The 15854-nt window shown below is 37.5% G+C and overlaps 1 protein-coding gene across 2 annotated transcripts in view; it reads left to right on the top strand.

Annotated features, from left to right (window-relative positions):
* The window catches only part of MCU (mitochondrial calcium uniporter), a 234437-nt gene that overhangs the window by 204317 nt on the left and 14266 nt on the right, over positions 1–15854 (top strand). For both annotated transcript variants that reach the window (XM_081224221.1, XM_081224222.1), the window contains 2 exons: positions 7753–7913; positions 9422–9625. In XM_081224221.1, the coding sequence (XP_081080347.1) occupies positions 7753–7913; positions 9422–9625 (365 nt within the window). The remainder of the gene's footprint in view (positions 1–7752; positions 7914–9421; positions 9626–15854) is intronic.

Here is a 15854-nt window from a genome sequence, read left to right as displayed (position 1 = left end):
TTTTTGTTGTTGTTCTTCTTCTTTAAATTTGCTCTTTATTTTTTTCTGGCTTTATTGACATATAATTGACATATAACACTGTGTAGTTTAAAGTATACAGTGTGATGATTTTATATACTTATATGTTGAGAAATGATTACCACAACAGGATTAGTTAATACCTCCATCATCTCACATAATTACCATTTCTTTTTTTTTTTAATTTAATTTTATTTATTTCTTTATTTATGGCTGTGTTGGGTCTTCACTTCTGTGCGAGGGCTTTCTCCAGCTGCGGCGAGCAGGGGCCACTCTTCATCGCGGTGCGCGGGCCTCTAACCATCGCAGCCTCTCTTGTTGCGGAGCACAAGTTCCAGCCGCGCAGGCTCAGTAGTTGTGGCTCACGGGTCCAGCTGCTCCGTGGCATGTGGGATCTTCCCAGACCAGGGTTCGAACCTGTGTCCCCTGCATTGGCAGGCAGACTCTCAAACACTGCGCCACCAGGGAAGCACCCCCCCAGCATTTTAATGTGAAAACTTTCAAACATACAGCAAAGCAAAAAGAATTTTACAGAGACAGCTCTCCTCCTAATTCTACCGCTAACACTTTGCTGTACTCTTTATTACATTTCTGTCTACCCATCCTTCTTGTCCTGCATTAATCCATCTTATTTTTTGGATGCATTTCAAAATAAATAGCACACATCTGTAGTCCTCCCCCTAAATGTTTTAGCACATATACCATTAACTAGAACTCAACATTTTTTGTCTCCTTAATGTAAAATGAACACAGAATGTGTATTAGTTATCATGAATGCATAACGAATTCTCCCCAAACGTAGTAGCCTAAAGCAAAATCAAACATGTGTTATCATCTATACGGTTTCTGTGGGGTCAGGAATTTGGCAGCAGCTTAGCAGGACGGCTGTGGCTCAGGGTCCCTCGTAAGGCTGAAGTCATCTGAAGGCTTGACCTGGGCCAGAGGATCCACTTCGAACACGGCTGCTCACATGGGTGTCAGCAGGAGGCCCCGGTTCCTCACCACATGGGCCTCCCCAGAGAGTGGCTCGAGCGTTCTCATGACACGGCAGCTGCTCCTCCTGAGCAAGTGATCCTGGGGTTCTTGTCAGACACGGAAATCCAAACCTTCAGAAGGCAGGGGGTTCCAACCCAGGCATCCTGGACCAGACTCTGCTAGTGTTGGAGGGTCTCCTGCAGAGGCAGGGGGCAGCTGTGGCTCACCAAGGGACAAGGACACTGGCAGCAGAAGTTCTGGGGAGTATTGCTTGGCATGAGCCGTCCCAGAGTCTGCCATTAGCCCCAACAAAGAGCCCAGGTAGGCTCCAGTGTTGGGTCGCCTCAGGCCAAACAACTAACAGGGAGCTACCATTTCTTTTTGATGAGAACACTTGAGATCTACTTTCTTAGCCACTTTCAAGTATACATTACAGTTTTGTTAACTATAGCCACCATGCTGTACATTAGATCCCCAGAACTTATTCATCTTATAATTGGAAAATTGGTACCCTTTGACCAACATAGAACTACTGTATGATCCAGCAATTCCACTTTGGTGTATATATCCAAAGGAAATGAAATCAGAATCTCAAAGAGATATCTACACTTCCATGTTCATTGCAGCATTATTCACAATAGCCAAGCTATGGAAACAACCTAAGTGTCCATCTACAGATGAATGGATAAAGAAGATGTAGTGTGTGTGTGTGTGTGTGTGTGTGTGTGTGTGTGTGTGTGTGTATCTAAAATATTATTCAGCCATGAGAGAGAAGGAAGCCCTGCCATTTGCAACAACATGGATAGACCTTATGTGTGTATGTGAATTTCCTAGAGAGTTCATTCTATTTTGATTTTCTACTGCATTAGTAAAATATTAAAAGTTGACTAATATATTCTTAAATAAAGTATAACAATCAGGAAAGTAAAGATTTATGTTGTCAAAAACTAGAGGTATTTTAATCAATGAATAATTCTAACCATCTTGTCTAATACTGTGTTTTTAAAAGAGAAATGAAAGTTTTAATTTTTTAAATAGGGCTATTCTCAAGTTGAATAAGGAAAGTAGAGGTAGAAACTGAAAAGGGGAGAAATTATATTTGATTCTCTGGTAATCAGTTTGGCAGCCTTACAACTCTTTGTTTTATCTGTATCTCAGAACTGTGGGATATCTATCCACCTTCCCTAGAAGTCAATTAGAATGTGAAGTTTGCAAGGGTCAGAAGTCTATAATTCATGGGATATTCGTAATTTGAAGTATGAAATTTGGTAAGCTCAATAGTAACATTAGTATAAAACTTTAAAAGACCATTTTAATATTTAAATTTAGACATCAAATCTCTCTCAGCTCTGTTATTATTAGTCAATGAGCGATTATGTCATTATATACTTTTTTCACAGAAGCTTAAATAATACTATTTTAAGTTCATAAACACTTTTCCCTCAATTTTTAAAACATAGTAAAAAAAAAATCTTTTTTTCTTTTGAAATAAACGTAAGATAGGTTTTCATTTTGTTTCCATCATATTATCTTCCTCCAAGTCACCACTGTTTGTCAGCTGCGGTGAGTTAAGAGAACAGTTGAATTTCTGTATTTGAGAGGGATGCCAATCATACAGATGAGTAAACATATTCCTCTTCCCCACATTGTAACTGTTTTTAGTGAAAAAGCTAAATGGAGAAAAGAAGTTGAAGGCACTAGGTTTTGGGTATTAGATAATGAGAAGAACACTAGGATTTTATATATACATGGAGCAGATGGAACAAATATACTTTATCTAATAAAAGTTAAAATAGTTAATGAAGGAAAACTTCTCCAGAATAGTTTTAAGTTTTGACACAGTTTTTTTCTACTCATTCCTTACGCCCCTTTAATTTTCGCGTTTCTCTCCTATTTTTCTTTTCCCTGTGCATGGATAGCACTTTAGAGCTAAAAATGCTCTATGAATGTTGTGCACCAGTAAACCTTAACTTCACATACTTCACCAGGCACTGAGGATAGAGGGCTTATTCATATAGGATCTAATATAGCCATGTTTGATGTTTATGTGGGATTGGCAGTCATAGGTATTACAAATACCTAAGTACTGACAACCCTTGTACCTAATGCCAGAATTGGAGGGAAGAGGCAGGAAAAAACTGAAATGGAACAAGGGGGCAGGTCATAGCAGCAAGGCTAGTTGCAAGTTCCATTGCATTCTTTTGGTTACCAAAGCTGTATATGGCTGGATTCCCCTGTGACCACTGGTCTTGAAAGTTTTTGTGCTAAGGAGACTCATCTTGATTGGCAACACTAAGCCCTTTCCCCCATTTATCCATCCAGAGGATATTGGAGACCTTGCTTCTCTCCTAATAATGTAAGTAATTGAGAGAAAATGTTGAACAGGCAGACCAAATACCAACTATAATGAATACCTTATCAGAGACTCAGATAGCCAGAATCCTTCCCAAACCATTATAGTAGCTGAAAAGACTTTTTAATCCCCATTATTTGTGCACATCTCCCTGCCTTTGTGTACCTTAATTATCCTGGCACTGATGGCATGTGAAGAAACATTAATAAACATCTTAATTGCTTTTTTTTTTTTTTTTTTTGCGGTACGCGGGCCTCTCACTGTTGTGGCCTCTCCCATTTCGGAGCACAGGCTCTGGACATGCAGGCTCAGCAGCCATGGCTCACGGGTCCAGCTGCTCTGCGGCCTGTGGGATCTTCCCAGACCGGGGCACAAACCCGTGTCCCCTGCATCAGCAGGCGGTCTCTCAACCACTGTGCCACCAGGGAAGCCCCTTAACTGCATTTTTAGTGAAGCATACACAGATCATCCAGAAGTGTTTTTGTTAAGCCATTAGCAGATTTACCTTCTCTCTTCCTATAATTTCATCTCCAAATAGGTGGGCAGATTTTTCAGGGTCAAGGGTTTGAGGTTGTTGTTTTCCTCCACCATGACAATACCTTGGAAGCATATTCTTCCTGTCAAGAAAATCTAACAAAATAAAGCTAAGTCTCTTGAGTTTGCCAGGGCTTTACTGATCAGAAAGATAACAACTCTGTGTTCAGCCAGGTCTAGAACTGGACATCGTGAGATTGATCTCCTATGAATTATCATTTTATAGTCTTTTCATTGCTGTTTGAAGGTATGTTGTAGCACATTAAATTTTATTTGTTTTGAATGGTAATGCATTCACAATGTTCAACTCCCAAAGTCAAAGAATATATGGGAAAAGATTTTCTCAGCCCTGTTTCACAGCCACCCTTTTCTCCTCTTAGCAGCAAGCATTGTTCTTAGTTTCTTGTTTCCTATCAGAGAGTCAGTGCATTCATAAGCAAATGTGAATGCATAATCTTTTTTCCCTTTTTATGCAAATAATAGCATATCATACATATACTCTTCATGTTAGTCAGGGTTCAACTGGGGAAGCAGAAGCATGTGAATAAAGTGGAATAAAAGATTTATTATAGGAATGAGACTTTGTACAGTTGTAGATGAAGGTAAAGCAGTAAGTGTCTGTAAAGGGGAGCTTGGAAGATCAGAGAAAAGTTACTAAGTTTGAAGTGATGGCACATGTGGACAAATCAAAGCTTGCCAGGGAACCTGGAAATTCAAGTGCGTCCAACTACTAGGATAAGAATTAACAAAGGAGGGCTGGTAGAGAGATCCCTAGAACTTTCTGTGACAATGAAAATGTTCCATTTCTGCACTGTCTAATATGGTAGCCATCGGTCACATGTGCCTATTGAGCACTTGAAATGTGGCTAGTATGGCTGAGAAACTGAATTTTAAATTTTATTTCATTTTAATTAATTTAAATTTAAATAGCCACACACGGCAAACAATTACTGTTTTGGACAGCACAGCTTTAGCAAGCTGCATCTGGCTGTGGGCGTGGATTTGCCATTAATCATCAGAGGTGGCAGTTGAGAAAAAAGAGCTGGATGCAGAGCCAGGGAGAGCAGGCACACACTGGCATCTCCAGGCACCTCTGCATCTGTCTCTCACTACTAATGACAACCTTCAGAGCACGATGGCTTCTGCTTCACTTCTGCTTTCTAAAACCTCACTTGAATCTCTCTTTTGGCTAACTCTAATTCAGAACCATACAGGGAATTTGGGGGAATTTGGGATATATGGGGAAACATAATTCCAGTTTAACTAGATGTCAAGGTATAAACCACCAAACTGCTTTTCTTACCTAACGGTGTATTCTGAAGATCTTAAAATACCAGAATATAAAGAATTCCTTATTCTTTTTCACAGCTGCTATGTATTACATTGTATGAATGTATATTATCATTCACTTAGCTGCTTATTTTATAATTTATCATAGTGAAAAAAATCAAAAGAGAAATCGTTTTACAAACTTGGAGTGAGAAATATGTTTCTACCTATAACATAAAACACAGAAGAAGCCATGAAAGAAAAGACTGATATAAAAAATAAATTTTCTACACAGGAGAACCCATAATATGAATATTAATTTTAAAAGAATAAGTCTTCGAGGAATGACATTCTAATATAAACTCTTTTATAAAACAAATACCAAGCCTGATTTCAGATATTATAGATTTTCAGGTTATGATTGTCTATACATATTTGATCATTAACGTGTGTGCTTCATTAGGAAAAGGAAGAGGAGAGGATCTGTTTAGTTTGTTTGCTTGCTTCCTTCTTTCTTCGCTTCCTTCTTTCCTCCCTTCCTCCCTCCTTTTCTCCCTCCTTGGATTTCTAAGCAAATACAGTGTAGTTATGCTATTGAAAGTAGAAATGGAAAAAGAAAGGACATGGAATAGAAAAGTCATTGGACTACCAGTCAGAAGATCTTTTTCCCACTCCCTGCTAGCTGTGCAGCTTTGTGAATATCATTATTAGACTTCATTAAGGAGAGAAACCACCTCATATCTGATGTTTTTCCCCTCTCTAGTGAATAGATCAGTACCTAATACAAAATGTTTGTTAATCTTATCTCTCTAGGACTCAAAATTCCTCATTTATAAATTGTGGATTATATGCTGCCATGAGGATAAATATGGGATAATATATGTGAGAGGATTTTGTTTACCATAGATAATTCATACCTACCTAAAAAATTATCTTTTTGAAAGAGGACTGAGGACTTCCCTGGTGGCGCAGTGGTCAAGAATCTGCCTGCCAATGCAGGGGACATTTGAGCCCTGGTCCGGGAAGGTCCCACATGCTGCGGAGCAACTAAGCCCGTGCACCACAACTACTGAGCCTGTGCTCTAGAGCCCGTGAGCCACAACTACTGAAGCCCACGCACCTAGAGCCTGTGCTTCACAACAAGAGAAGCCACCGCAGTGAGAAGCCCGCGCACCACAACGAAGAGTAGCTCCCGCTCGCTACAACCAGAGAAAGCCCGTGTGCAGCAACGAAGACCCAACGCAGCAAAAAATAAAATAAATAATAAAAAAAGAAAGAGGACTGAGCTTGCAGGAGAAATATTAATGTTGACAAAGTAAAAGCCTCATAACTCAGTTCCAGGCCTGGGGGTCAGGAGGCATAGACTCTACCACTTCACTATGACATTCTAGAGTTCAGTTTTCTCTTTTTGTAACTTTGGAAAGTGTAGAACCATGTGTGAATGTGAGCTGCAACTTCAGTGCAAAGCAGACTCTGTTGACGTAGATGACTTCTAGAACTCCAAGTGTTCTTGCTTTTATCTGTTCCCATTAATGCAGCACACATTCATTGAAGCATGCAAGATACTATGCTAGGTGCTATGTCCCATTTTACTATATCAGCTCTTCTCTAATCCAATTTGCTACCCTTATTTGAATTTTTTTATTGATTGAATTTCTGTGATAACTGTACTAAAGGACATCCTTGAAGAATATTTGAAATACACACATGACTAATTCTGACTGTGGCTTATTTTGACTTAGAAAAAGGCTGACCTTCTGCTGTAGCTAACAAAATGTCACATTTAAGTCTAATAAGATTCTAAAACAAAAGCTTTACTTCTGGTGCTTTTTAAAAAGTTATTTGACAGCTGAGATCAGCTGACTTTTTATTAAATTTTCAAAACATAATTTTTAGATTTCTGGAAGCACATGCTACTCACAGAAGAGGATATTGAATCAAAGAATTATTTAATCTTTTACCTTTTCAGTTATTCTCATAACTTCATGCCCTTTCAAGCTTGATATTGAGACCCATACAGCTATTCTATGTCTTTGCCCAACAGTAATAAATAAAAATTGATATGCTAGGGGGAAGGTATATAGGGGCTAAGATTATTAAGATAATGGTATTTTTATTTATACCCTTGTATTTGCAAATTTGAAATACTGTATATTTTTTTCCTTAAGTGTTAGTTACTAAAGGGAAAAAATGACCAATTGGCAAGACCACAGATAAATTATAGATCAGAATTTTAATAAGCATGATAATCAGATTAATTCTAAACCTCTCTACTAGTTTTTGACATATTACTTTAAATTTTTTGTCTTTATCTAATGAAGATTATTATTACTTGTAGCCTCATTTGTAGCACTTATACTTCCAAGAATATAATGGTGGATGTTGGCTTCAAAATTTTCAAGTTGCCCAAATATGAGTTTACTCTCTAGGATTTATAGACTCTTCCTTTTTAAAAAGGAACTATCCCTTTCCTTCAGTTTAACACTGAAGGTGGGACCCCTATAGTGGATGAATCTGCCTTGTTCTTATCACTAATAGCCCTAGGAATAGCAACTCTTCATTTAAGGCATACAATTTTTTTAAATGTAATCTTTTTCTTTCAGACCTCTTAAGCTATGAAAATGCAGCAACACTGAATGATGTAAAGACACTGGTCCAGCAGTTATACACTACTTTGTGCATCGAGCAGCACCAGTTAAACAAGGAAAGGGAGCTTATCGAAAGATTAGAAGATCTCAAAGAACAACTGGCGCCCCTGGAAAAGGTGCAGATTCAAATTTCACACTATTCTCTTCACCAGTGTTTTTTCCAGAGCATATATGTTTGCTTTTTTTCCCTCCGAGTTTTGTGTGATTGCATTGTGTCAATCAAACTAGTCCACTAGTTTTGGGAACTGAATCATAAAAAGCTTCTGATTAAAGCTAAGAAAGGACTTAAAAAGGAATAGTTTGGAGCCTTGATAATGGACATAGAGCTTTGAGCTCTAACTATACTGCCCTTAACCAGACTTACTACTTTTACAACAAAGATTGGAATAATTGCTGATCAAGAAGGGTTCTAAGTGAGGTGCATAATCATTTTAGCCAACTTAAGAATTAATATTATATGGAATATTATGCAACTGTTAAAAACAATCATGTAGATCTAATATTCTACAGAAAACACTTCATATTTTATGAAAAGTAAATTACAAAATAATGTGTATATTAGTGCATACTATGATCCAGTTTTTAAGTGTATTATGCATATAGCCATACACACAACACACACACACACACTCACACACATATATACAAAGAAAAAAATTAGAGGGAACATATTCCCAAATGCTAATAGAATAGTAGGATTATGAATGATTTTTCTTCTTTACACTTTCCTAAGTGTTTTACAATGAACATGTGTCATCCTTTTTTTTAAATAAAAATACAAGTATTTCCATTTTAAGAAACCAGACTATATTAGAGATTAAGTAAGCGAACAAATACTCTTAATACTGTGCTTTTTCTGATTTCTTTAAAAGTAAGGAACACATATCTCAAGGTTGTTTTCATTAAATTTAAGACCATTAGAAATGTTGGATAAATTAAATTTGAGGAACTGTTGTGAAGGGGGATGAAATTTAAATCTGGTATTTTCAAAAAAAATGTAAAGCATTTTTAAATGTACCAACTATAGCATAATAATTATCATCCCTTATTGAATATTTACTATGTGCTAGGAATTGTCCTAAGTATTTTGCTTGTATTCTCTTATTTAATCCTCAGAACAACTCATTAAGGAAGTTATGGTAATGTGCAGATCAGGGCCTAAACTCAGCCATTCTGAATCCAGAGTCCATGCTGTGACCCACTGTGCTGTTTTGCCCCTAGTAGACCTTTTGAGTAAAAAACTAATGATAGATTAAATCTTGTACGCTACAGTGAGAGAACATTGGCATGTTTTTATTTCTCTCTTTCAAAGAAAGCAATCTTGTGGTTGGATAAAGACCCGCTGAAACTTATTCACTCCCATAATTTCACCATATTTTCAGCTACTTCTAGGATGAAACATAAAACACAAGTGTATCAAAAATGTTATTCCTATAAAACAGTACTCAGTAAAAACTACAGATATTATTTAGGAAGACAAACTATATTTCCTAGAATTGAGACTAACTTATATCTTGATTACAAGCCCTGTTTCTTTAGTGAACATTGAACAGTTTAAATAAGAGTATAAAATTGCTTCTATGTCAAAATGCTTTACAGTTGACCAGTCATGTGTGCCCTGTAGGTACGAATTGAGATTAGCAGAAAAGCTGAGAAGAGGACCACTTTGGTGCTATGGGGTGGACTTGCCTACATGGCCACACAGTTTGGCATTTTGGCCCGGCTTACCTGGTGGGAATATTCCTGGGACATCATGGAGCCAGTTACCTACTTCATCACTTATGGAAGTGCCATGGCAATGTATGCATATTTCGTAATGACACGCCAGGTAAGAATTCCTCTTCAAGTAACTTTCCATGAGATAGTACAATGTTGGTTGTCAAAGTAGTTCTCTTTTCTCTCATAATCTTTCTAAGGTCAGTTACCTTGAAGTAATCATTTATCCTTTATACATACTCACTCACACAAACACACATATGTACACATGCATGTGCATGCCAGTTATGTATCAGGCACTAGTCTAGGTGCTAGAGATAGAGAGATAGATATGACATGGCTTTGGCCCCCATGGAGCAAATAGACTATTAAGAGAGCCATATAAACCATTAAATTCATAAAACTATTATAGTAAGATATAGAATAAGAAGGCAAAGGAGAAGAGTGGTCAGCTGTAGGATAACTTGCTCAGTTGGCTTGGCTTTTTATGTACTGTGTAAATTAATTTAGCAGTCAGATGGTGTAGTCCCAAGCTTTTGGTTTTTATTGAATGTTTGGAATGGAGAATTGGTGATAACTAATCAAATAGTTAAACTAAACTCTGGGCTACTTCTAAATATATTAGGAGTATAGGTGTGTGTTGTTGTTTTTACTTCATAGAAGAAAAGTGAAAATTAGATATCTAATCACTATTCTATTCTTTGTCAACCAAGGCTCATATTTTAAATATCAGTGTCTAGAACTAATTTTTATTGTTAGTGCTGTATTTTTAGTAGCTTGGAAATCCATAATGGTCACTTTAGGAAGTATGAAGGATTTATTATCACTTATTTATTACTGCTGTATGTGATACAACCACAGATCCAGGCTCCCTTGAATAAAAAGTATTTGAGGCCTTCCCTGGTGGTGCAGTGGTTGAGAGTCCACCTGCCGATGCAGGGGACACAGGTTCGTGCCCCGGTCCGGGAAGATCCCACATGCCGCGGAGTGGCTGGGCCCGTGAGCCACAGCCACTGAGCCTGCGCGTCCAGAGCCTGTGCTCCACAACGGGAGAGGTCACAACAGTGAGAGGCCCACGTACCGAAAAAAAAAAAAAGAAAGTATTTGAAATAGCTGAGAGATATGAGAAACCTTTTCTATTTTCTTAGGTATCAGAAGAAAGCTGGGAGTTGCTTCTCTTATATTTTTATATGGCCACTGTTGAACATAGACATTTTGTTTCTGTTGTCATTAGACCAATGGTCATAGGCCTATTTTTGTGTGGGAAAATGAAAGCCCAAGGGTGTTATTTAACCCTTCTGGGCCTCCCAAATATGTCTAGTGGAGAAGAGACAGTAAACTGTTCGTGTCCTGCTATTGTTTGCCCAGTGTCTCTAGCACCTAATCCCATATCTGGCTCATGTTCTTCACTCTACCTAACAGAGCTGACAGCCAAATCAATCTTATCTAACCACACCTCTGGACATGGCTTGCATATGTGTATATGTCTGTCTGTGTTTCTTTCCCTCTTCCTCTGCCCTGTCACTGTCCCTCATATACCCCTTTAATGGATTGTTTTTATCGACTGAAATCCAGACTCCTTAGCCCAATATTCATAACTGGTTGCTGTCCTTTCCAAATGTCTCTCAGCTCCTCTGTGTAAGTACTAGGTATTTTAAACACATCAAATTACAGTTGACCCTTGAAAACGGGGGTTAGGGGCGTCAACCCTCTGTGAAGTAAAAAAAATCCATGTATAACTTAAAGTCAGCCCTCCATATCATGGTTCCTCTGTATCCATAGTTTTTCCATATCCATGATTCCACATCTGGGGATTCACCCAACTGCGGATCGTGTAGTGCTGTAGTATTTACTATTGAAAAAAATCCGCATATACGTGGACCTCCGCAGTTCAAACCCATGTTGTTCAAGGGTCAACTGTGTAGTCTGTATTTCCCCCAAAATGCCCTGAGTTTTTCACCACTTCCTTCCTTACTTCATATCATTCTATTAACTGGGAAGGTTTTCCCTGTAGATTGCTACCTGTCATATTTCAAGGTTTACTTAAATGCTTATTTTTCATGAACCTTTGACTACTTCCCTGTAGCCAACTTTGATCTGTCCCTCTTCTGAATACCTATAGCACATTGTGCCTCTCATTTCACTTATCCTATGCCATCTTGTATTATAATTATTCATGTTCAATGTCTTTTCCCCTCTACTAGACTATGATATCTTTTGAGGCAAGGCGTTCGGGTGATTTTTTCTATTTTTATTTCCTTACCATGCCTAATACAGTGCCTATCTGTCCTACTATTTAAATGCTGTCCTACTTCTGTGATTCCTAAACGTTTTTGCTGCCCCCAAGTGACAAGTTGTAAAAAAGCAGTAGTAAACAATTTAGTCTTTTGTGAATAGGAAAACATTGACCAAATAAAATGTAAATAGTTTCTCATGTTAAATATTCTTCCCCATATCAGTATCCATAATTAACACCCATGAAACAAAATGCCTGTTCAACAGCATTTAAACTGTTCAATGAGCATTTATTAGCAACCTAAATATATTCCAAAAGTATATTAAGTTCCAAAGAATTTTCAAAAGATAAGTTCCTTGACATCATAAAATCAAGTGAAATACTGAATTTTACTGACTAATATTTCAGTGAGACCTGAGTACCATTTTCTGTCATGTGAAAAAGGAGCCTGACAATAAGAATTGACATTCAGCAAAGTTACTTCAGCAGGCATGTGAGCCACCATTCAGCGCCCTAGCCCAGGAGCTTTCTACAAAGGGGAGGTCACCCTCAAGGGTGTGAAAATTGGTTCTGGGGGAGTAAAACATATTACAACAGATAAACAGATACACAGTATATTTGTGGTTTTAAAACTTCTTTGAGAGACTTCCCTGGTGGTCCAGTGGGTAAGACTACATGCTCCCAATGCAGGGGGCCCGTGTTTGATCCCTGGTGGGGGAACTAGATCCTGCATGCATTCTGCAACTAAAAAGCCCGCATGCCGCAACAAAGATCCCACGTGCTGCAGCTAAGACCTGGCACAACCAAAATAAATAAATAAATATTTTTTAAAAAAAACTTCTTTGGGGAGGAGGGGTAATTAAGGAAAAAATATGTAAAAAGGCAACTTAAGGCAACAATGGTGAATAAAGGTTAAGAAACACTGACCTAGCCTCTAATACCCTTTGTCATCTCAATTCCAACATCCAGCATTTATATTCTACTCCAGCAAACTACTTCAGTGGCCATTCAGGACCTACTTAGAATAAAAATTAGCATGCCTAATAATTTAATATGCCTAAACCTTTAGGCTCCTGACATCTCTCTTAACTTTTTTCTATCACCTTCCTCGTGTGTTGCTTCATTTTCTGTCCAAATTAGACCATATTGTCATTCTGTTCAATCTCTGCTCCATTGTCTTTCCACCATATATACTCTATAAACTCCTAATCTTGGATAAATTTAGCCATTTATCCTATATCCAGGCTACAGAACATTGCTAGAGAAAAATCATGTAATATAGTGTGGATTGGACCACTGCTTGTGTTTCTAATTAGATTTTCTTCCCCCATAACCCTCTCATTAGTTATTCTAAGACTTCACATCAGGCTCCTCATCCCGTATTTAACTTTGTCTCCTACCTCTCCTGGAAAATTGAGCTTAACAGATACAAGCTTGCAAATTCCTAAACCCTGTGAGTTTAATAGTATCCATACCTACTTTCACGCTATTTCCTTAAATTCAAGTAAGAAGTGGCATTTTCCTGCTCAGGGCTAGCTCTTCCACCTGTTCTTAATCCCATTACCCCCTTCCAGAATCTTATGCCAGTATATTTTCTGTGTTCCCTATGTTATCAAACTCTCCCTCTCTAACTCTCTTTGCTTCATAACCAAGCTCTATGTGTATCTCTTCTCACTTATTATCAAATTACCAAATTTCTAGAAGAGAGTCTAGCATGTAGTTGCTTAGTAAATGCTTGTTGACCAAAAGAGGAAGCATAGAATAGATCTGAATAAATTGAATTAGTGTGTACATTTACATCCTCAGCAAAGATAGGTAAGTGGCCTAGTAATAGCAACTTAGATGAAACCTAGAGGGCTTTCCCTCAAGTTTTTAATCCAACAGTTATCCCTTAGGTCAATATTACTTGATTCAGACCACGATTCTATCCATTTTTAAAAAGCTTCCACAGTCCCTTCAACCACTATTCATTCATTATCTGTCATCATCAATACTTAAATATTTACTTCTGTTTCTAGTTATGGCATCCTAGGTAATCAGAACAATGCTCCCACTAGGATATGTTAAAATAGTTAGACAAAACATAAGACACATCTGCCTGTAGACTCTAGAGAGCTAACAGATAGCAAAAATTACCAGGCAAGAACCAGAAGAGAAGTCCCAGGAAGGTGAAGCTGGTGTTTAGATGTGCTTCTTCCTCTGGGTATTTGTACTGATTAAAGAGGGTAAGGCTGAGAGGCCAAGAAGCTGAGCCATACTTGAAAACCTAGAAAGACCAAAGCCATAGAGATTCATGTCCAGGGATTGCTAAAGTAGGTTGAAACATTTTTGCTTTGGTTTGGAATTTTAAAGGCCACTACTGTAGAACAGAAGAACCTGTTGTAGGCTCTCTCAGAGACTGTAGCTCATCTTTCGACCATCCCAATCTTGTAAATTGGATTGAGGTAGTCCTAGAATGCTGGTGATCCAAGAGTGCTGATATCACTGGTTCCAGGCCAAAGAAGACATTAATCATCCCTGGGAGGAGATAACATTATCCTAAGCCTTACATTATTTCTACAAATAATTTTGCAAATACAAAGTTACGCATACAATAAAAAATAAGCAGATACACAGGAAAACACCTATAGAAACAGTAGACATTTGAAACAGACACAGATAGGAGATCTAGTTACTGGATTTGTCAGACATAACCTTTAAAATAATTATACTTACTAGATTCATGGAGATAAAAGGTAAGGTTGAGAGTATTGGCAGATAACTTGATTTTTAAAAAAAAAACAAATGAAAATTCTAGAAATAAAATTTGATGGATTTAACTGCAGATTAGACATAAGAGAGATAGTGTGACCTGGAAATCAGAAGAAACCATTCAAAATAAAGTATGGAAAGACAAAAAGAAGTAAAATATAGGAGAGGGTGAGAGATACAGAGGATAGAGTGAAAAGGCCTAATATATTTTTAATTTTATTAGCATCTCAGAAGGAGAGGAGGGAGAGAATGGGAAGAAACAATATTTGCAGAGATGGTGGCTGAGAATTTTCCAAAATGATGAAAGACATTAATTTATAGATTTAAGAATTCCATCAAATACAACCAATATAAAGGAAAAGAAATCCACATCTAGACACATCAATAGTAAAACTGCAAAAGACAAAGACAAAGAAGAAATCCTAAAAGTAGCCAAAGAAGAAGAAAGGCTTGCCTTCAAAGGAGTCACTGTTAGATAGCTTACTTCTCAACAGCAGAAATGAAAGCCAGAAGGTAATGGAATGGTAACTTCAATGTGTTGAAAGAAAATAACTGTCAACTTAGAACTCTATACTCAGCAAAAATATCCTTCCAAAATAAAGGTGAAATAAAGATGCTTCCAGACAAATGAATAGAGAAGTTGTCACCAGTAGATCTGTACAAAAGAAAATACTAGAAAGTGTTCTTTGTGCAGAAAGAAGATTATCACAAGTGGAAAGTAAAAAAAAAAAGCAGGAATGAATGAAGAGCAATGAAAATGGTAAATCTATGAGTGAATCTAAATGAATATTAAATGTATAAAATAATTATAATAAACTCTTAATGGAATTTAAAATACAGAAAAAACTAAAACATATGACAATAGCATATACATCTGGAGTGGGTAAGTGAACTTGAAATGCTCTAATGTTCCTTCATTGTCTGGGAAGAGGGTAAAAGTACCACTTCCATTCAACTTTGAATGAGAAGTCCTAGCCAGTACAGAAGGCAAGAAAAAGATACAGAGGATGAAAATATTGGAAAGAAAAACAACTGGCATGATTCATAGATTTTGTACATAGAAAAATTTTAAAAGCATATATAGATAATTGGTTAGAATTCATAAGTGAGTTTTATAAGGTTACTAGATACAAGGTAAATATATATAAATGAATTGCATATCTATATGCCAGCCACAAATAGTTAGAAAATGAAACTTTTTAAGAGATGCAACTCAAAATGACTTTTAAAAATAAGTCATGCAAGAGATAGCTTCGGGCTTCCCTGGCGGCGCAGTGCTTGAGAGTCCGCCTGCCGATGCAGGGGACGTGGGTTCGTGCCCCGGTCCAGGAAGATTACACATGCCGTGGAGCGG

This window comes from Mesoplodon bidens, assembly GCF_964165515.1.
Source record: "Mesoplodon bidens genome assembly, chromosome: 1".
NCBI classification, from domain to species: Eukaryota; Metazoa; Chordata; class Mammalia; order Artiodactyla; family Ziphiidae; genus Mesoplodon; species Mesoplodon bidens.
This window is presented reverse-complemented; position numbering and strand designations above follow the sequence as displayed.